Source organism: Platalea leucorodia (genome assembly GCF_965183815.1).
Source record: "Platalea leucorodia genome assembly, chromosome: W".
NCBI classification, from domain to species: Eukaryota; Metazoa; Chordata; class Aves; order Pelecaniformes; family Threskiornithidae; genus Platalea; species Platalea leucorodia.
Window position 1 is genome coordinate 36,401,746 of NC_138859.1, and position 23,407 is coordinate 36,425,152.

Here is a 23,407-nt window from a genome sequence, read left to right on the forward strand (position 1 = left end):
AGGAGCCTGCTCCAGCGCAGACTCTCCACGGGGTCACAGCCTCCTTTGGGCACATCCACCTGCTCTGGCGTGGGGTCCTCCATGGGCTGCAGGTGGATATCTGCTCCACTGTTAACCTCCAAGGGCTGCAGGGGGACAGCCTGCCTCACCATGGTCTTCACCATGGGCTGCAGGGGAATCTCTGCTCTGGTGCCTGGAGCACCTCCTCCCCCTCCTTCTTCATTGACCTTGGTGTCTGCAGGGTTGTTCCTCTCACATATTCTCACTCCTCTCTCCCAGCTGCTGTTGCACAGCATTTTTTTCCCCTTCTTAAATGTGTTATCAATCACAGAGGTGCTACCACCCTCGCTGACTGGCTCAGCCTTGGCCAGCGGCGGGTTCATCTTGGAGCTGGCTAGGACTGACTCTGTCCGACATGGGGGCAGCTTCTGGCATCTTCTCACAGAAGGCACCCCTGTAGCCGCCCCCCCCCCCCAAAACTTTGCCATGCAAACCCAATACATGAGCAGATGATACTCTCTTCTTTTACATACCCTTACAGATACTATTCCCAGCTCAACAGCAACACAGACAGCACATTCACCAGAGCATGTTTTGATTTTTTTCTTCGGAGAAAAACTGGTGTTTTGAAAGGTTACTGTGAAACACTGAATATGTTTCAATATGCAAAAGAGAAGCGAAGGGACCGTAACTGGCTGCTCACCACATGGAATAGCAGTGAGCACTGAGAAGACTTTACTCAGGGTGGCAATACATCCTAGGCACTTGGATGACTAGTGCTGGAGCCTGGTCCCCATTACCTGGGACCTGAAAACTGCAGGAAAAGACTGGATAGGCCATGCTGGGCAGGCTTCTGTTGGATACAGAATATCAGCAAACTGATATTTGTTACTGCTGATTTTTGGTCCAGCTTGCTGCAGCCTAAGGCCACAAGCAGTGCCTGAGGAAAACACCTGAGAAGTGACCTGGTGAACTCTCCAGGGCTAAGAAAGTCTGAGGGTTTGGGATGACATGGTAAAGTTTGTCTGCAAACCAGTCCTGGACAGAGAAGAGACAGCTCCCATACAGAGACACCAATGAGTTCCAGATGACAGGTCAAGTGGCGGACTTCAGAGACTGAAGCCATTTGCAGCTGCCTACTCTAGTTAACTATTGAACTTACCATGGTGTTGAATGTTGAAAAAGTAATGAGCACTTTGTAGCACCTGCCCTTCAGACTGACTGATTTTGGCTGTCTGGACAGTCACTTGAGAGAAGTGCTTTGGTGAGTAAAAATCAGGTGCTCATAGAAGACTGCGTAAATATGGCCATAAGTGCACATACAGGCTAGAATTAAGGATTTGTGCTTTTTGCATCATTCAATTAATACTTTCCTTATCACCAGCCAAGAAAGAAAAGTTCAAAGCCTAGGTAAAGCTTGCTGAGTTGACAAAGGGAAAAGGGAAGCAGTCCCCACAAAGTGGTTGTCCTACTAAAGCTGCACTAAGACTAGTTTCTGTCGGTGCAACCAGGCATCTAGAGAGACGTTAGGTATCAGGCAGTGTTTTATTACAGAAGGTATTTATACAGAGATATACAGAGGTGCCTTTCTGTCAAAATGGCAGCCATATTTACCATCATTAACAGTCATCAGCCGCAAGATCACTTCCTGCCAAACTGAGGTAATGGTGGTGGTACTTTAATGTCTTGACCTCTTTCCAGTTTCTTCTCACAGTCAACTAGATAGTTGACCCCATCAATGACAATCTGAACTAGTTCTACCTACAACAACAACAAGAAAAACAATAATAATAAAAGATTTAGGTAACGCTGTTAATAGAGGAAGGAAAAAATTGGCTTGTATGGCAAAGACAGCAAGTAAAGCCAGACCCAAGGATGGCCATGGAGACCCTGGCATAGAGATCACATATACTGTGGCACAGGGAGTATGGGTCATGCACTGGTCCAGTGGAAGCCCATAGTAATTCCCTTCTCCCTACCCCTTCTCCTGTTTGTGCTGTTTGGCCTTCTGACAATAGAAATTTTCAAATAGGCCCCTAAAGTTATTTCCACCAAATTCTGCTCCTACACATATCCCTATATAAACAAACAAACAAACAAACAAACAAACAGAAGTGCTTAAATAAAATGTTTAGGCATGAGTTTAGAGACCCATTTCAAATGTGACCACTCTGAGGGTACAAGATCCTCCTCAGACATTTGCTGAGAACTACAGCCTGGCACAGCCATGGATTCCCATCTGCTATGTTCTCAGCATTCACATATTAGGACAAAGAAACTGAAAAGGCAGTGCCATGGATGTTCAGAGTCACCAGGCAGTTCTCTCTGAAGCAACAAATGCCAGTGTAAGTAAAGAGGCGCTGGTATTTTGCCAACAGCATCTTGTGAGGTTTGGATTAATGTCTTTATCCAAATGCCTTTGGGCTTAAAAGCTGTTGAACATTTGTCTGACATTTGGCAAATGACTGCAGAGACTACTGGCACTTTGTCTGTCTTCTGTAGAAAGGGGGGGGAGTTGTATTTTCTTGATGGATAGGAATGAGAGATATGAGTAGTACTGAAATGATTCGAAGAATCATGCAGAGCCCTCCCTTACTGTTTAGCATACCTAAAGAATCTGTACATATGTGCTTACTTCTTGATGTTTTAGACTATTGTTTTCCTATATTCTGTGAAACACAACAGCTTTATTCAATATACAGTCAGTACTGTAGAAGAAAGAATGCACTGCATCCAAATGGACACCAGTGAATTGCAGAGGATAATCCATTCTTATGTGTTCTGTACATCATCAACTGTAGAAACTAAAATTTATTCTATGATATTAAGATACTAGTGTAGTTTTGTGCTATTTAAGTTTAAAGCCATATAGTTCTTTGTGTGTTTCTGAAAAAGCAAAAATTATGTTCTCCTATGAGAAAACAATGTTTTCTTAACAGGGACCCATCAAAATTAACAAGAGGGAAAATTCTTTTGCTATCATGATAGTGTGTGTCTAATAATCCTACTTCACCTGAACCATGTTTTTTCAGATTTTCATTTTGATACAGAAATATTAAAGAGCATTTTTTGCTCACTGCGTAAAGTAACTAATAAAATAGGCAACCACGGGCTAATCTTTAAAGGCCTCAGTTCATCCAGGCATTTAAACACTTGCCGAAATATAAACTTTTAAATATGTGAGTTGATCTAGCAACACATTTAAGTACTTGTTTAAATATCTTGAAGAATCAGAGCCACAGGCAACGTAGCCTCATAAAAGCAATACAGGGATATGGTGAGCTGAGCAGTCTTACTGAAGACTGCATCCTTGGGCATAACAATTAAAACCCATGAATATTTGAGATTAGATATAGAATATTTAAACATTTACTACAAAAAGACAATGAAGCCAAAAAGAAAAGGATCAGTAATCTGTTCAGTTTATGGTTAAAAAACCAAAATAGCCCCTTGTACAAGAGCCCTCAGAATGCTACATATACAAAAGAATTTAAGCAAAAGCAGGCCTTCCTTGTTCCTTTCTCTCCCCAGGCTTAAATCAAAATTATAACAACTAGAAAAATATCAACCTGACACTCTGGCAATTAATATTAACTATCCGAAGATCATAGGCAAAAAAAGAGTGAACAAAGATACCATTGTTCATGCATAAGTATAACTAAAGACTGACACTTCTTCAGCAGACAAAACTTCTCTTTTGGGGATTTGAGGATTATAAATATTATCAGACAGAACAAAACCAAAGTGACTTTTTGAACTTTCTAAAGAACTCGACACTGTGACACATTCAGCTGCACAGTCTTGCCTGTATCAAATACCAGACTACATGGAATGTCTTAATATTCCTTTTCCAATTTACTACAGTCTTTGTTTGGGCTCCACATATGCACCTGCCTAATCTACCTCTTGTAAAGGAGTTGCAGCATAGCTGTGAATCCCAGGGTTCTGATACAGAAGTTTCTCCCTCCTCATTCCTTCACAAATTCTTACTACTGCATCTTTTTTGCCCTTTTGCATTTTTTACTCTGCTGCCCTGTGCTCACTGAACCTAAATCATAGGCCCTGTTTGGCATTTAACCTCTCTCATTTTCTGTACCAGTCTTTCCAGATTGCCAGCACAGCTCTCAGTGGCCCTAGAGCACAAATTGGCCCTTGCTCTGCTTGCTGACATTCCACTGTTACCAGGAAGGCATATACTCCTCTCCTGGCAAACACTGGAAGGAATCCCCCAAGAGCCACGTTTCCAGCTGCAGCTTCAGGAATAGTCATTATTGTAACACCCTCTTGAGTCCATACAAATTCCAAAGAGGAAAAAGTGCTTAACCCCCCTGTTTTCTGGACTCTCAGCAGAAGGCCAGCTCAGCTGCTCTTTAATGGTCACTTGCAGCTGCCAAGAGAGGCAGTCTCACCTTCCTTGCTGTGTGTTTCCAGTTCCCAAGCCTGTACCTCCCTTGTGCTCGCAGGAGAATTTATGTGAGCACAGTCAGCTGAAAACTAATTGAAATGGGGATGCAAGGAGGGGAAGAGACACACTCATTTCCCCAATCCAGTGGTACCGTAAGCCCTGAATGCTGCTGGATGCATGGGGTAGGAGGGAAGTGGGCATTCTTTCACATGACTGGGAGTTGGTAGGATGGCAGGACTAGACTTTTGGCCACAGTCGTTTAGACTGACTGTCTGAAAGAGCTCATCAAACCAGAGTCTTATACTTCTTCAAAGGCATGTCTCACTCCACCTGCAGCATCATACATTCCCCTGGAGATGATCATGAGTTGCTCATTCCCTACCATGATAATTCATCAGGTACCTTTATGCAGGGAAAGATGTCCTACTCATTCTGACAGGAGTGTCGACATTGCTGATGCTGTTTTATTAAGCCCAGGAACAACATTTCTCAGGTAGAGGGACTCATCCTAAACTCATGCTGGCTTTATATCATCTATAATTCCTTCGTTTTCAGCTGACGCGCTCTTGATGTACACTGGCACTGGTAGGATTGGATTCAGACACAGAGCAGCATCAAAATTTGCAATTCTATATTGCATAGCATAGTGATATCTTTCTTTGTAATCTTTTTCAAAATTACTGAAGAATACAAGATATCTTGTCCCCAGCATAATTCCTCCACAGGTAGTGACATGCCAGGACTCCAGACACCATGACATTGTTAGCTTCACAGTAGCCAGCAAGCTATATTACTGATTTTTCTTAATCTTCATGAAATGGTTCATTAGCAATCTTTAATGACTGGTTTGTTAAAACTTAACACAAAGACTAAATCCCATTGTCTCTTTATTGTGACAGTGACTTATTTTCAAGGGATTTGCTTTTACTATAAAGCATTTGGTGGCTTAGCAGTTTATTTTACTGTCTTTTACAGACCAGCTGTGTTGGGAAATCAGAGGTCTGAATTTGCAACCTCCAGGAGAAAAATAATTTCATATTAAGTTTGCATTGACCAGTAACTGAAACAAAGGAAAAATGCAAACAATTTTATCTTGCTCCTTTAGGAATACAATTCACTTCTGTAAACACATTTACCACATAATGGAATTTATTTTATTATATACTGAAAAAATATGTCCAATAATAATCATTTCTATCCCTTTGAGTTTGTCTTGTCCTATTTAGATTTAAAAAAATCTACAAGGTAGGGATTATATCTTATCTATTGGCTTAATTCTTTGAATCCTCGCTATATGAGGCACCGCTGACTTCAGTGGAGGTCTTCATATAAGCAAAATTTATAGGTTCAAGCCATCTGTCAGTAGAACTCATTAATTAATCATGCCATGTAATCCTTTTTATATTATTAGTGTTATTTTAGTATAAAGCACACATGGTGATGTTTCAGACATTAATAAATGTCTATATATTTAGAGCTAGATCCAAAGGAAGTTAGTTACCTACTTGCCAACATAGGCATCAAAATCCAAAATTTAAATTATCCAAACCCCTGTCCAAATTCACCTTGGCTGTGCAGACATTTAAGAGGATGTCCAAATAAGAAAGGACAAAAGACCTGAATTTGCTCTTGTCCCATAGGCAGAAAATGCAGGGTGAGCAAAAAAGGGAATCCAACTGGATGGATGTGAACCAGTTTTAATCTAGTTGCAGTCTAAGTGCATTAGCCCAGGGTTCTATTTGTGTTATGAAATCCTGGCAAGAATCAGTCTGAACTCAGGTGCTGTGCTGCAGTAATAGGACCAAACTGCATACATACCTAAGCTGCTAAAGCCTCTCAGTGCTATGCTGGTCTGTATAAATATACCTTGACAGTACACTCTATTTTGCAATGGAGTTTTAACTTGCAGCAGTCCCCAAGGTAATTAAAATTTTGCTCCTATGCAGGCAGGCAGTCTTTCAAATCCTGACCCATACAAGCAGGTTGGCATCTGACACCAAACCCTGTTTTGTGTTGTTAGTAGAGTCCAGTGGAGTAAGAATCTTCAGGAGACATCTATCCCACTAGGGCCTTCCCAATTGACCATAACTGAGAGGTTAGAGCACTCACGTGGGAAGTGAAAGACATATTTGACAGCAGATTTGAACCTATATTTCCTAACTACTAGAAAAGTGCTCGAATCACTGGGCTTACAGGGTCTTGCAAGGTTAATTTTTATCTCAGTTGTTCTTGACATGTCCAAGGATGAACACAGTCCTGATCTCAGTGAGGAAAGGGAAGCTGTATAGCTGTGCTACAGGATTTAGTATATGACTTGGAGTAAGGATTTGGCTCAGATAGAGCTAATAGAAGTGGTCTACAACTATTTCACACTGCTATTTTTTTTCCCCATTCACCTGTAGATTTGCTCTTTGGAGCTGTTCTGCTTTATAAAATACTTAAATATTAAACTGGAAAGAGGTCTGGGACCTGAGTGTTCTAGGAGAGCAACTTCACCATCTGTCACCCGACACTAAGGGGAAACCACCAGACTGTAGGGTCATTTCCACTCTCTTTCTGGCTCAGCGAATATGCATTCAAACTGAAATAGCTTCAGAAGAAGTGTCTGAGATTAACCCATTTCATCTTAGCCTACAGCCCAACAGAGAGGGCTCAGACATGACAATTCAAATCTCTGCTCTACAGAAGGCAGAGGACTGATTTAAACCCAGTTCTCTTGCATCCTGTGCTTAGTGTGACATTGGACATGTAAGATGGCACCAACTCCTCCTCCTCCATTATTTTGGTGTGAAAGGATTGGCCTAGTTAGGCTGTCTAACTGTAGATGTGGTGGGTCAACCTTGGCTGAATGCCAGGTGCCCGCCAAGCCACTCTATCACTCCCTCTCCTCAGCAGGACAAGGGGGGGGAAGAAAATAAGATGAAAAACTCATGAGTCAAGATAAAGGCAGTTTAATAAAGAAAAGCAAAAGCTGCACGTGGAAGCAAAGGAAAAAAAAAACATTCTCTACTTCCCATCAGCAGGCAATGTCCAGCCACTTCCTGGGAAGTAGGGCCTCGGTATGCGCAGTGGTTGCTTTGGGAGCATAACATAACAAATGCCCCCCTCCCTTCCTTTCTCTTAGCTTTTATTGCTGAGCATGACTTTATATGGTATGGAATATCCCTTTGGTCAGTTTGGGTCAGCTGTCCTGGCTATGTCCCCTCCCAACCTCTTGCCCACCCCCAGCCTACTGGCCTTTGGGGCAGGGGTATTGGAGAGACGGCCTTGATGCTGTGGGAGCACTGCTCAGCAGTAGCCAAAACACTGGTGTGTTATCAACACCTTTCTAGCTACAAATGCAAAGCTCAGCACTATGAGGGCTGCTATGGGGAAAGTTAACTCCATCCCAGCCAGACCCAATACAGTAGAGAAAGTGCATGACTGTGAATCCTAAAAGGAAAATTGCATGTTAATTCTTGTCTTGATTTCAGTGCCTGATTCCCTGGGTGGGTTAGTCCTCAAATCCTGCTTCTTTCCTCAGTGTTTTGCACTGGGTACAGCAGGTACCTGCCCAATGTACAGTACCTAGCTCTGTTCCCAGTGTACAACTTCAGTGAACCCCATTCTTAGATACCTAACTCATGTCCAGCACTGTAGAGAGAACCTGGACACCTAGCTCATATCTGTGTTCTCTAGCAGGTATTCAGGTATAAGAGTTCATGCTGTGATGCTGAGAAATATCGTCCTAAGGGAATTCTGTTACCACAGCCAAATGTTTCCAGTACCTGCACGCTTTCAACAAAAAGCCTGAGCACATGGTGTAAACAAGTCACATTTATGGAACTTGCTCAGGGCTTCTTTTTTTCATTGTCATATTTGCAAACACTGCACAGTAGTCATTTTTCATTGTGTAAGCCTTTCCATTGGATCAAATTCACCAAGAGAAAAAACTGCCATAGCTCTAAAAAGTGACTCTAAAATCAGAGTGAACCCAAATGGAGGGAAACTGACTTATATCAGTGCAGATCTGAGTTTAAAAGCAAGGAAAAAACCAAACAGGTTACCTCTGATCGACCCATGCGGTCCAGGTTGGAGATATCATACACATCTGCTACAGCTGCTGTGTCCACTCCACCAGTGCCACGCTTCTGCAGCCTCAGGTTCTCCAGGATTTTTGGAAACCTGGGATCCTAACAAAAGAAATAGGTTTGTGCCTATTGCCTTGCTTATTGTTATTATCCATGATTTAATAGCATCTCCAGAAAGACAGGCAGAGACAGTTTCCTCTGTCTTTGGATTATAGCCTGTTTTGGTGGCTATCTGCTGAGTAGATTAATTTCCATAACAAATACAATAATTTGCAGAATAAAAGTATGCTCAATTAGTCATGCATTATGCCTGGGACCTAGTTGTTGCACATCATGCAAACATCCAATTGCTGTAAACTGTCATTTTTTATTTGTTCCTTTATAAATCAGATGAAGACCTGATTTATGTCACTGCCCTTTTAAACAACTTATGTACCTTGCTAAGCTTTGGCAGCTTAACATGGACTCCAGCACGTAAACCAGTTCCCAGGTTGGAAGGACAAGTCAGAATGTATCCAAGACGTTCATTCCACATGAACTCCCAGCCTCGTTCTTTAATTAATCTTTCAACCTATGAAGGCAAAAAAGAGAAAGGAAAAAGAGTGAGCTGCATACAAATGTCTCATCTTCTGACACTTGTTTATAGCTGAAATTCTTTTCACCTTGTATCTGTGTTGATGATGAACTTCACTATTCACCAATGGAGGTGCATAAATATATACCCAAGTAGAGTCTGGTTTGGCTGTGGTGTGAACTTTTGCATTCATCAGGCAACAAGTTCCCCAGTGATTATTACAAGGATTTCTTCATCATTTTCTCTCTACCACTAACTTGAAGGCTCTTTGGCACTTTATCACATGGCCTTAGCCCATGAAGTCATATGTTTACATAATAATTATGGCTTTTACCTAGGATATAAATGATTTTCTAGCCTTGGTGCTTTTAGAGCAAGGTTGCAAAGCACAAGCTCAAATATCTCAAACACTGTGGAGCAAACAAAAGGAGCCAAAGCCTAGTTTTATATAATTTTCAAGGTGATTCCATGATGCTAGGTGAAGGACACTTGATTTCTAAATGCTTAAATTTCACTGCCCTGCTTCCACTATAAAAAGACTACATAGCTTCTATATAATGCTTTTCATTAGTAGTTTAAAATCCAATTACAAAGGAGACTTAAATCATTAGCTTTAGAAATATCACAAAGGTCTATTGACCTTTGAATAAGCCACTATTCTGTCCACTCAGCTACACTTACGAGACTTATTTCTGTGATCCCAATACAATTTCAGTTCAGTAAATTCACTGCCAGAAGAGAATCAGATACATATGCCAGCTCAGGTTCACAAGACCTCTGCAATAGAGGCAAATAATTCCATTCTGCAGAAGGATATAAAATAATGGACTCTCCTGAAATAATTTCTATATTGTGTGAGGACACCGAAATTGCTGGTAAGAAACTAGACCTGATTTCCTGCCTCAGACACCTGCTCTGGTCACAGTTCCCAAAGCTATCTGACCACTTCTCATGGCAAGGTCCATAGGTCCACTTCTGTTGAACAAGAGCTAAGCACAGTAGCAGAGGGAAACCTGGAAACATCCACAAGCTATGTCACTTAGGCCACAATCCTGTACATTATTCAGTCTCATGGGTATGCCTGAGAATACTACCAGGTCTGTCCTGGTTTCAGCTGGGATAGTTAATTTTCTTCCTAGTAGCTGGTATAGTGCTGTGTTTTGGATTTAGCATGAGGATAATGTTGGTAACACACTGATGTTTTAGTTGTTGCTAAGTAGTGCTTACACCAGTCAAGGACTTTTCAGCTTCCCATGCTCTGCCAGGTGCACAAGAAGCTGTGAGGGGGCACAGCCAGGACAGCTGACCCAGACTGGCCAAAGGGCTATTCCATACCGTATGATATCATGCTCAGTATATAAGCTGGGAGGAGTTGGCCGGGGGGCAGTGATCGCTGCTCGGGGACGTGCTGGGCATTGGTCAGCGGGTGGTGAGCAATTGCATTGTGCATCACTTGTTTTGTATTTCCTTTTATCATTATTGTTGTTGTTGTTGTTGTTGTTATTATTATTTCCTTCCTCTGGTGTGCTATTAAACTGTCTTTATCTCAACCCATGGGTTTTACTTTTTTTTTTTTTCTCAATCCTCTCCCCCATCCCATGGGGGGGGGGGGGGTGGGAGGGTGAACGAGCGGCTGTGTGGTGCTTAGTTGCCAACTGGGGTTAAACCACGACAAGATCCCAGTGAACCACCCAGATGCCAAAGAAGCATCCATTAGGTGCTTTTGTTTTTCCATGTTCCCAAGCTCACTACATACTCAGAATTTCTTAGAGATGCTCTGAACTTACCTTCTTCTGGTTTTCAGGGACCACTTCCGCAATCAGAGATTATAGTTCCCTGCTCTCCCTACTTTGCCTTGGGTTTTTTTTTCAGGCCAGGGCCTGTGCTAGTGGCTTTGAAGTGATATGGGAGTGCACAGCTGTATGAGCCTTACAACAGTTGGGGATTCCCTGAGACAGAGGAGTCTCTAGAAAGCCAGAGAAGCTGGAGTGAAAGCTGTTTTGCCAGTGTGAGAGGAATGAAGCAAGTGATCCAAGGAACAAAAGCAGTATGATGGATATAAACACTGTTCTTCTACAGTGCAGATGAAATGAGCATGTTAAGGACCCCAATGGGGAGAAATATTTGTTTTATGCAGCCTGAATATTCTTACAGTCTTGGAGACAATTTGAACCCGGTTTCAACCTTATGTAACTTAACCTCGGGGATACTGTGTACTATGGCAATCCATCCAGGAATGATGTGGACAAGAACAGTGGAGAATAGAGTTCTGACACATCACCTATCCCGCTCTGCTTTTTTTGCTAGTATTGCTTGTGGGAATCTTTTTTCTTTGTTAAAGCAACTTTTTCTTTGCCAGAGCAGTACACAGGCCTGCATTGGCCCCAGAGCCAACTTGCTGTTATACCTGGATTGTCTAGACAAAACTGTTTTAACCCACACATCATTCTATGAGGGCTTTTTTTTTCTTTAGAATAGCTAGACTAGAATAAAATCCAGGAGCCCTGGCTATCAGTCCTTAGTATTCTAGTCACAAAACCCAGTATGTCCCCAAAGTTGGCAGTGAGCTCAGGAGTCCTATGTCCTAAATCCTGTGTACAACCTCAGCAACATCCAGTCCACTCCCAGAATCAGGGATGAGAACCAGTAAGCTAGTCTTCCGAAATAAAATGCTTTATTTATGAACTCCTACAGCCTGCAGACACGAGGTGGCAAAGAAGAAATATTTCTTTAGCCAGCCAGTGCTGAAGATGGCAATATAAAAGCTAAAATGACATCTTATTTATTTTTCCCTATAACTCCGCTAACAATTTGTCTTTGTTCCCTTCTTTAACTGCCATTAACGTGGGTTGCTATTTGAACTGGTGTTACTTTATTTTGTTGTTTCTGGAGATGTCAGTTCGGTGTTAACCACACTAAGTAGTGCTGACAACAGCCCAACGATAAACAAACAGGCATAATAAATTAATTGAGTTACTACCTCTTTCAAACCACGGCAAAATCTTTCAAACACCCGTTTCATGTTGCCACCCTTTTCCATGGAGATCACCCTGGTGTGGTCCTCTTCATTAATCCAGATAAGAAATGTCTTGTCATTGTTATGCCTGGTTGAGAGAAAAATTAGTAGCTTTAAAGCACAAGATAAGCCCTGAAAAATAACTCTCAGTATCCTTAGTTTTATCACAATCTTTCAGAACTGTGAAGAGGTTAAGCACTGTAAAATAACATTGCTCTGCACAGTTAAGGACATGAGCTACTTTCACAGCTTGATCCCCCATGCCAGTGGAATTACGCAGGTTTCTCAGGTCACAGTGAGAAGAGCGGTTTTTCTCTGATCACATCATGCTGCCCCGAAGCTGAGCTATGAAGAACATGTCTTCAAACATGAACACAGTTGGGAGGTACAGCTGCTAAGGGAACAGGCAAAGGGAGAAGCCAAATTCTGCATCTTCAGTCACTGGGGATGTTTTGTATTTTTCTTAGAAAATTGTGCAGTTAGAAAAAAACTAACTGGAGGGGCCAGCCATATGACCTTACTTAATTGTATTGTCTTCTAAATCAAATCCCAGTGCCCTTCATATTACTTAGTAACACTGGATTGCCACATTAGTCAAATTATATGTCTGAGGAAAACAGCTACATGTTGCTTCCAGACACTGCATTAAAGATGGTGGCTTGTCAATCAAGATAAAAATGCCTAAAGAGAAGTTATCTACTCTTGCTTCAGACAGATCAGTCATGACTAGGTTTATAAAGTGCTAGGTCAAACATGAGGTCACTTTTCCTGTCTTTTCTCCTTTTTTTTCTGTCTTTTACAACAGTCTTTCTACAGAATGTAGAAGGTGATTGATAAGATTAGACTCATTCATACAAACAGTGGAATATTACCAAGTTTGAAACACATGAAATTTGAAAATTCACTGAGAGCCTAACTTACAGCTTGTCTTTTACTGCAACTCACTTTTTCACACTTGGAGTTTGCCAATGCAAAACCAAACAGGTGCAAACATCCTGTGGCCTGACATTAGAGTTACAGAGAGGTCCAGTTATCTCATTTTCTGTCACGTACAAATATTCAGGGTAGGATTTTCCAAAGAGATTGATGTTGGCCTCACTCAGCTCCCCCATTAATTAAATGAGTCTTCCCATTGCTTTAAGGAATGCAGAATGAGACAACACTGAGGAAAAAAATCTGTTCTATGGCAATACTGGATCATGTTCAGAAGTATATCCAGTATTATTATGATAACTTAAACCTGCTTTGTAAGGGAGCAGGCACTGTGAAACCTGATCAAAAGCCTGTTGGAAATCTGTGAGGATTTTTTATTTCAGTGATCTTCCGATTAGTTCCCCAGTGTCTATTTAAATCTAAGGAAGAGATTTGTTCTAGGAACATGATAAATCTGAGGCATTCTGTTCATTGTCTCTACAACCAATCAGAAAAAGCACTAACAATGTAAATACTATCCAGGGATCTCCTAAATAAAACAGATCTGATTTTGGCTTGTCTTACATGTGAAATATCAGTCAGAAAGAAAAAAAAAAAGAGTTAGTGTGACTGGAAAATATTTCAGTGAGCCAGATTTAGAAAACCTACCCTTCTTTTACAAGAAATTGTTGTCTAAAAGAGTACAGATTATGACATCCTCTCTGAAAGTCTTGAACCTGCCTAGGGCAAGGAGATAGGATAGAAGGCTTTTCAGAATCCCTTTTAGCCTAATTTTCCAGAATTATAACACCTGGTAATCCCTAGAAATACACCAGGATGGATGCAGATGCTAGGCACTGCACAGCTGCCTCCATCATGTGACAGGGGGTGTGTGTGTACTGTACTGGGGGCTATTATCCCTTTCTCTAAAAATATTCTATTCAAGCACAAAAAATATCAAGGTTATAAAAGAAGAAACAGACCTAAAACAAAAAGGAAATTCAACTGTTTCTACATCTACTCTTTATCCAGTTTATTTGGAAAGAAAGGACTACTTTCAGCTTGGGGAATTAAAATAACATTCTGTGTCTGAAAAGTGGGGAGGGGGGGAAGGAATTTACAGTGCAATATCCTGCAACTGTATTGCCAATGATTCCTATCTGATAGTGTTGCTACAATCCAGTTTTAGGCTGTATTTGTAACCTCACTCTGCTGATTTCATGGTGATTCACTGGCTCTTTCTCAAATCGAATTTCTATATTGAAATAGGAAAAATAGATATAAAAAACCCATATAAAAAGCCATGCTTATGATGCTACATTCTGTTGCTGATATTAACGATAGTTTATATAGAATCATAGAATCATTTAGGTAGGAAAAGACCTTTAAGATTATCCAGTCCAACCATTAACCTAGCACTGCCAAGTCCACCACTAAACCATGTCCCTAAGTACCACATCTACATGTCTTTTAAATGCCTCCAGGGATGGGGACTCAACCACTTCCCTGGGCAGCCTGTTCCAACACTTGACAACCCTTTCGGTGAAGAAATTTCTCCTAATATCTAATCTAAACCTCTCCTGGCACAACTTGAGGCCGTTTCCTCTTGTCCTGTCGCTTGTTACTTGGGAGAAGAGACTGACCCCCACCTTGCTACAACCTCCTTTCAGGTAGTTGCAGAGTGTGATAAGGTCTCCCCTCAGCCTCCTCTTCTCCAGGCTAAACAACCCCAGTTCCCTCAGCCGCTCCTCATAAGACTTGTGCTCTAGACCCTTCACCAGCTTCGTTGCCCTTCTTTGGACACGCTCCAGCACCTCGATGGCCTTCTTGTAGTGAGGGGCCCAAAAATGAACACAGTATTCGAGGTGCGGCCTCACCAGTGCCGAGTACAAAGGGACAATCACCTCCCTGGTCCTGCTGGCCACACTATTCCTGATACAGGCCAGGATGCCATTGGCCCTCTTGGCCACCTGGGCACACTGCTGGTTCATGTTCATCTGGCTGTCGACCAACACCCCCAGGTCCTTTTCTGCCAGGCAGCTCTCCAGCCTCTCCTCCCCAAGCCTGTAGCATTGCATGGGGTTGTTGTGACCCAAGTGCAGGACCCGGCACTTAGCCTTGTTGAATCTCATGCAGTTGGCCTCGGCCCAACGATCCAGCCTGTCCAGATCCCTCTGATCCAGATCTTCCTACCCTCTAACAGATCAACACTCCCACCCAACTTGGTGTCGTCTGCAAACTTACTGAGGGTGCGCTCGATCCCCTCGTCCAGATCATTGATAAAGATATTAAACAGAACTGGCCCCAGTACTGAGCCCTGGGGAACACCACTTGTGACTGGCTGCCAGCTGGATTTAACTCCATTCACCAAAACTCTTTGGGCCCGGCCATCCAGCCAGTTTTATACCCAGCAAAGAGTACGCCCATCCAAGCCATGAGCAGCCAGTTTCTCCAGGGGAATGCTGTGGGAAATGGTGTCAAAGGCTTTACTAATGTCCAGGTAGACAACATCCACAGCCTTCCCCTCATCCACTAAGCCGTTCACCTTGTCATAGAAGGAGATCAGGTTAGTCAAGGACCTGCCTTTCATAAACCCCTGCTGACTGGTCCTGATCACTTGAGTGTCCCGTACGTGCCGTGTAATGGCACTCAAGATGATCTGCTTCGTAACCTTCCCTGGCACCAAGGTCAGGCTGACAGGCCTGTAGTTCCCCGGATCCTCCTTCGGGCCCTTCTTGTAGATGGGCGTCACATTAGCTAACCTCCAGTCAACTGGGACCTCCCAGGTTGGCCAGGACTGCTGATAGATGATGGAAAGTGGCTTGGTGAGCACTTCCACCAGCTCCCTCAGTACCCTTGGGTGTCTCCCATCCAACCCCATAGACTTGTGTGTGTCTACGTGGCGTAGCAGGTAACTAACCATTTCCCCTTGGATTATGGGGGCTTCATTCTGCTCCCCGTCCCTGTCTTCCAATTCAAGGGGCTGGGTACTCCGAGAACAACTGGTCTGACTATTAAAGACTGAGGCAAAGAAGGCATTAACTACCTCAGCCTTTTCCTCAGCCTTTGTCACTATGTTTCCCCCCCCATCCAGTAAAGGATGGAGAGTCTCCTTAGCCCTCCTTTTGTTGCTAACGTATTTGTAGAAACATTTTTTGTTGTCTTTTACAGCAGTTGCAAAATTAAGTTCTAGTTGGGCTTTGGCCTGAGTTCCAGCCAAAGCTCTCTGTTCGGCCAGGCCAGTCTTCTTCCCCGCTGGCTTTTCTTTCGGCACATGGGGATGGCCTTCTCCTGTGCCTTTAAGATTTCCTTCTTGAAGAATGTCCAGCCTTCCTGGACTCCTTTGCCCTTCAGGACTGCCTCCCAAGGGACTCTGTCAACCAGGCCCCTAAACAGGCCAAAGTCTGCCCTCCAGAAGTCCAAGGCAGCAGTTCTGCTAACCCCCCTCCTTACTTCTCCGAGAATCAAAAACTCTGTCATTTCATGATCGCTATGCCCAAGACAGCCTCCAGCCACCACATCACCCACCAGGCCTTCTCTGTTTGCAAACAACAGGTCTTGCAGGGCACATTTCCTAGTTGGCTCCCTCACCAGCTGTTTCAGGAAGTTATCTTCCACACACTCCAGGAACCTCCTAGACTGCTTCCTCTCTGCTGTATTGTATTTCCAGCAGGTATCTGGTAAGTTGAAGTTCCCCAGGAGAACAAGGGCTAGCGATTGTGAGACTTCTCCCAGCTGCTTAGAGAGTATTTCATCTGCCTCTTCATCCTGGTTGGGTGGTCTATAACAGGCTCCCACCATGATATCTGCCTTGTTGGCATTTCCCCTGATTCTTACCCTTAAACACTCAACCCTGTCATCACCATTGTCAAACTCTAGACCGTCAAAACACTCCCTAACATACAGGGCTACCCCACTGCCTCTCCTTCCTTGCCTATCCCTTCTGAAGAGTTTATAGCCATCCATTGCAACACTCCAGTTGTGCAAGTCATCCCACCATGTTTCTGTGATGGCAAGTATATCATAGTTTTCCAGTTGCACAGTGGCTTCCAGCTCCTCCTGTTTGTTGCCCATGCTGCGTGCATTGGTGTAGATGCACTTCATTTGGGCTATTGCTCCTGCCACCTTTATCGGGGGAGAAACCCTAATTCCTATGTGACTGTTTTCAAGTGCTTCTGTGGTTTCTAACACTTCAACAACTCTTGCATCTTTGCTGTGTCTTTGACATGTCTTTGCCTATATGAATGTAAAGGTCTTAATTTTTAATTTTTTTTAAATTAGTCATTTAAAACATTGCAATTTAAAATTAGAAAAGAAACTGAACATGCTGTGAGTAGCAGTGCAGAGTGACTGTGGGGTTAGCACAAGCAAGGAGTCTTGTAATATGGTCTTTTAAACATGACACAAGCTTCTACATGTCACACAGCATACCAGATTCCTCTGGCATCTGGCCAGTCACGTGCCATCCCAGCACATGTTAGCAAAGGGGAGACCGGCTTATCAAAGAGAAAATGATCCTGAACACCAAAATGGGACCAGAGAGAGAGAGAGAGACAAACAGAGAAAGAGAAAAAACAAAACAAAATTGAAGTTTGCTCAGGGAAGCAGTATAACACTGTCTTAAACATTTAATATGAAGGTAATTATACAAGTAAATCACATAGCATGGCTTGTGAACCTGGTTCCTTCCTGACTGAAAACTAAAAGCACTTTACCCAGGTGACTTTCTTAGAGGGCAGGTTCTTGAAGATTCTCACTGACACTGGTAATATGACTTAAGTTTTGCCAAAAAATATCTTTGAATTGTAGAGAGGAAGTGGAAGTGGGGACCTAATACCACATACACACAACAGAGGGGATTGTGGAGGGACTTAACCACTATAACTAGAGATGTGCATCTACATGCACACAAATTTCAGGGTAGGAGAAGGCAATGAGTCCTTAAAGATAGCAAAATATCCAATGCTAGATATGAAAAGAGATTTCTCCAGCATAGAGATTTAGTAGTTTATTTTGAGAATGAATCAAGGTAGGAATTAAATCGGTGCTAAGCTTGATCTTTTGGAATCACAGACTTGTTCTATTCCTCAATTTAGTGAGGAATCAGAGATTCAATTTCTGATTTAATAAATGTAGCACTTGGTGTGCCACAGACTTGCCACATTCCAAATCATTTCGTTTTCACTTGGTTGTTTTTTTCCCAAGCAAATAAGTATTGCTTTTCATGTGTGTGGTGGAAAACTATTAGTTCTTAATTCCTCAAATGCTGTCATATCAAATGTTGTGGGTTTTTTCTTAGGATTTAATTCAGAATAAGGAGGAAAGCTGTACATAATAAATAATAAAATAATAATAATAATAATAATAATATACAAAGCAAGTGATACATGATACAATTGCTCACCACCTGCCGACTGATGCCCAGCCCGTTCCTGAGGAGCGATTGCTGCCCCCCGGCCAACTCCCCCAGTTTATATATTGGGCATGACATCATATGGTATGGAATAGCCCTTTGGCCAGTCTGGGTCAGCTGTCCTGGCTGTGCCCCCTCCCAGCTTCTTGTGCACCTGGCAGAGCATGGGAAGCTGAAAAAGTCCTTGACTAGTATGAACACTGCTCAGCAACAACTAAAACATCAGTGTGTTATCAACATTATTCTCATCCTAAATCAAAACCACAGCACTATACCAGCTACTAGGAAGAAAAAATCAACTCTATCCCAGCTAAAACCAGGACAGGGAAGAAAAATATCATCTGGACTTCTGTGGAATGGAGTCTGTTATGTTTCTATCAAAATGGTGAAACTCCTAATTTAATTAACAACTCTTGCCACAAGGATGGGCTATAGTTCTGAATTTAAATGCATATAATACTGCAGCACAAACTAAGCCTATGTTATGCATTACACAGGTAGTTCACATACAATCAGAAAGTAGATTTGCAAAAAAATATGACATGTTTAGTTCAGCAACCAAAACAAAGAACTTTTAAATAAATAGGGTGGGTAATGAACAAGACAAGTTATTTAACAGGAAACAAGACTGTTTTGTTTTTCACATTTTTGTCTCCTTTAAAAAATAGATTGATTTCTAAACAACATATTGTATTGAAACAAATCTTCAAAAAGGTTCATTCTGAAAGTGTCTAAACTGAATGTTTCTCCACCTAAAAAGATTCTAATCAAAACTATTTGTCAAATCTGACCACAAATCATGAACAGTTGGTAGGTTTTTTTCCCACAGAACACATCAATCTGCACTAACAATAAATTTGTACCATCACCACCAGTGTAGATTCAGAGAATGGTAATTATCCCAGTCAAAGGCATAGTTACAATACGCAAGGTTTTGTAAGAACACTTTACCAGAAATATACCATGCTGTGATTCAGGTTTCACTGCAGTATCACTAGGTCGCCACTAAAAGTATTTCACTTTCATCGGTGAACATTTACCACTGTACAGCCTTAAAAACAATAGAACATACTTTTTCCTGGTATAGAAGTTTACTAAGGGTCTTCCCTAGCGCTCGTGGTGATAGAAAAAACATTTTCTCATAGATGCTTATAATGCATCTATTGAAGGGGAAGGGGAAAGAGAAGATTTTTCAAGATCAGAACTTTCATGATTATCAGTTTTAGCCCTCTGAAAAATAATCCAGGGTTTTCCTAAACTAATTCAGTGTGTTGGAAGGAAAACACCTCCATTACAAAAGCATCCATCTTGAATTTAAAACTATCCAGAGTGAATATGGTCCTGAGAAGCTAAGGGAGTTTGAAAGGTTAATCAATCTCTGAGTTAAAAATAAATAAAAATCATACCTTACTTCTTGTCTGCACTTGTTTGTCTTCAATTTTGAATCATTGGCCTTTGTTATGACTTTATGTGTTTATTTTTTAATGTCTACTAATTATCTGTTTTATATGTAGCTACTTAATGACTAGCTTTTTTTTTTTTAATGTCTCTCCATCAGTTGTTTTTTTTTTAATATTTTTTTCAAATATTTTCAAATTACTTAATCACTCTTTGGCTCTTCCCTGAACTCTTTGCATTTTATTTTCATTCCCAACATCCTCCTGATACCAGAACAGTCACTGGATTCCAGTAATGGTTGTACTAAAAGTGTAGTGATCCTGACTGGAAGACCATTGGACACTGAGGAGTTAGTTAGTTAGTGGTCCACATAACGGCTAACCAGAGTAGGCCCAGGCCCATGCTGTTCTGTGCTGCACGTACAACATGGCCTTCAAGCCTGTGTTGTGCTGCACAAATCCCTTGGCTGCAGGATAAACTCAGCCAGCTCACTGTACCAGAGGAGCCTGCAGGCAGCTCCCACTTGGTACCCACTATTATGCCACCTGCGTGGCCTTGCCTTTATCTAACAGTGCAGCAAGAAGTTCTCATGAGAATATAATTTCTATTTGCCAGTAGAAATGATGAATAGAGTTGTTTCCTTTTAAGAAAAGCCTATAATAGCTGGAATGGCCAAAATGGGGAAACCCTTTCTACGGACAGGGTCTGCACGGCATGCTGTGTGTGGATCAGAGGCCCATTAGATGCTGCATAACTCAGGGTTCCCAGTATCTAAAGGGATGTAAGATTATCTATATTATTCTTTCTTTCTTTATAGTGTTAGGTCTAATAAATAGCATTTTAAATGATACTTTACAGAGTGCTTTTCTTAGTAGGATAATAACAAACCAGCACCACCTGGTGCAAAGCACCAAGTCCCCAAAATAGAAGCAGCAGAATATCTCTACAGCTACTAAATAATTAATGCATTAAAATATCATATTAGCCCTTTGGGACCACAGCAGATCACTAGAAGTTCAAGCTCTGTTAATTGCCTAAATAGTTTTCGCCCCTTTTAAGAATCACAGAATTTTCCGAACTGCAAATATAGAGTGATGACTAGAGTCATCAGCAAAGTATGATTCTGGAGTGACTACAGAGCTCTAGGGGCGGTAGTCAAGGGCATGGGGGCCCAGGTGGTGCTCTCCTCAATTCTGCCCGTGAGGGTAAAAGGCATGAGGAGGATATTACAGGTCAATAATTGGCTGCGGAACTGGTCTTGGCAACAGGGTTTTGGTTTCTATGAACATGGGACCCTGTTTGAGGATCAGCATATGCTTGGTAAAGATGGGATCCACTTCACTAAGTGGGGCAAACGTATCTTTGCCAGTAGGATGGCTGACCTGGAGCTGACCAGGTAAGGAGGGTTTTAAACTAGGAATGATGGGGGACGGAGAGAGTTACCAGGAGCCCTGTGAGGGAGTTGTGGACAGGGTAGATGAGCAAAGGGCCTGGGGTGATGCAACAGAAAAGGATCACAGAACCAAAAAAATGGGGCTTAAGCAGGGTCACATCCAGCATTTGCACGTAAGCAAGGAAGTGTCTACAAGGCACTGTTATGGAGAAATCCCCAAAATCCTTCCTGGGAAATTAGCATGCTGGGGTGCCTCTCTAAAGTGCCTGTACACTAATGCATGCAGCATGGGGAATAAACATGACGAATTAGAGATCTGTGCACAGTTGCAGGGCTATGATCCTGTTGGGATCATGGAGGCGTGGTGGAATGGCTACTGAGATTGGCGTGTTGCAATGGAGGGACACAGGCTCTTTAGAAAAGACAGTACGGGAAGACAAGGAGGGGGAGTTGCCTTTTATATTAGAAAACAACTGGAATGTATGGAGCTCTGTCTGGGGATGGATGATGAGCCAACTGAGAGTATATGGGTAAGAATTAAAGAGCATACAGGTATGGGAGACGTTGTAGTGGATGTCTATTATAGTCTGCCTGACCAGGAAGAACAAGTGGATGAGGCCTTCTACAGACAGCTAGGAGCAGCCTCACGTTTGCAGACCCTGGTCCTCCTGGGGAACTTTAACCACCCCAATAGTTGACTGTTGTCCAGTTTTGCCATGAAAACACTTGGAAACTTCGATCCTCTCAAACATGTCTCTGCAGGAGATGATGCAACAAAATCCATGATGAAAATCCTTGTGTTCCTATCTGTGTGACAATGAAAACTACTGTTATGGACCCAATCCTTCAAGTCCTTAAACACAGTTATGGGACTGGGAAAAGTTGACCTGGATGCAGTTTGCTACAACCATCTTGGAGAAATTAAAATTAGTGTAGTATTGACATTAAAAAAATATGGCAAAAAGCCCCCACCCTGACAGTCCTGAATACAGAAAACATATAATATTTATCTCAATGTAATATGTAATACTACTAGTTTAGATTGTTATTAATATAGAAAAAATGAACCTTTTCTCAAAGAAATAACCAAAAAAGAGTCCTGAATATAATTTAAAATTTGGCCAAAGAGGTGGCAATAGCCATATATATTTGATTTGACAGAGACTTTCCTATGTGGAACATAAATGAATTTTTTTTGGATCTGCACAGTATGTATTTAGCCAAAATATAGACTCTGGACAATTTGCCATCATGCTAAAAATATTGACAGGCCATTGACTACTGGGTTTATGCTGTGATTATCTTCCTTAGCTATGCAGAAAAGCATGTACACCAAAGAAAGCCAAAGATAAAAATAAATGAGAGTATACGCAAATGGTGTCAGTACTGGATGTATCGCAGAGCTCCCAGCTTGCATCCAGGCAATCCACCAACTCAGAGCCATGCTGGCTGAAGCAGAAGGTCATATCTGAAGCTGCAAGAGTAAAACAGTAAAGTTTGCCCAGACATGCCTAAGGGGGAGTCAGGCAGGAGCTGTTAACAATAAAGAAGAGAAAATTGCTGTTAGCAATAAAGAAGAGGCAAGGAAGACAAGGAGGGGGGGGCCTGGGGTGGTGTGACAGAAAAGGATCACAAAACCAAAAAAATGGGGCTTAAGCAGGGTCATATCCAGCATTTGCACATAAGCAAGGAAGTGTCTACAAGGCACTGTTATGGAGAAATCCCCAAAATCCTTCCTGGGAAATTAGCATGCTGGGGTGCCTCTCTAAAGTGCCTGTACACTAATTCCCACTGTACGGGAAGACAAGGAGGGGGAGTTGCCCTTTATGTTAGAGAACAACTGGAATGTATGGAGCTCTGTCTGGGGATGGATGATGAGCCAACTGAGAGTATATGGGTAAGAATTAAAGAGCATACAGGTATGGGAGACGTTGTAGTGGATGTCTATTATAGTCTGCCTGACCAGGAAGAACAAGTGGATGAGGCCTTCTACAGACAGCTAGGAGCAGCCTCACGTTTGCAGACCCTGGTCCTCCTGGGGAACTTTAACCACCCCAATATCTGCTGGCGGGACAACGGAGCAGGGCATAAGCAATCTGGGAGGTTCCTGGAGAGCATCAATGACAACTTCATCACCCAAGTGACAGAGGAGCCAATGAGGAGAGGTGCCCTGCTGGACCTCCTGCTCACCAACAAAGAGGGGCTCGTTGGATGTGAAGGTCAAAG

The 23,407-nt window shown here is 42.3% G+C and overlaps 1 protein-coding gene across 1 annotated transcript in view; it reads right to left on the reverse strand.

The window, feature by feature from the left end:
• Nucleotides 1-1,526: 1,526 nt before the first annotated feature.
• Nucleotides 1,527-23,407, reverse strand: part of LOC309601525 (creatine kinase S-type, mitochondrial-like) — a gene marked incomplete at its 5' end in the record, with an annotated part of 44,281 nt that continues 22,400 nt past the window's right edge. Inside the window, 5 exons of the mRNA XM_082334570.1 lie at nucleotides 1,527-1,761; nucleotides 8,452-8,577; nucleotides 8,912-9,046; nucleotides 12,030-12,153; nucleotides 17,409-17,494. Coding sequence (XP_082190696.1) covers nucleotides 1,642-1,761; nucleotides 8,452-8,577; nucleotides 8,912-9,046; nucleotides 12,030-12,153; nucleotides 17,409-17,494 — 591 coding nt within the window. The 3' untranslated portion in view covers nucleotides 1,527-1,641. The remainder of the gene's footprint in view (nucleotides 1,762-8,451; nucleotides 8,578-8,911; nucleotides 9,047-12,029; nucleotides 12,154-17,408; nucleotides 17,495-23,407) is intronic.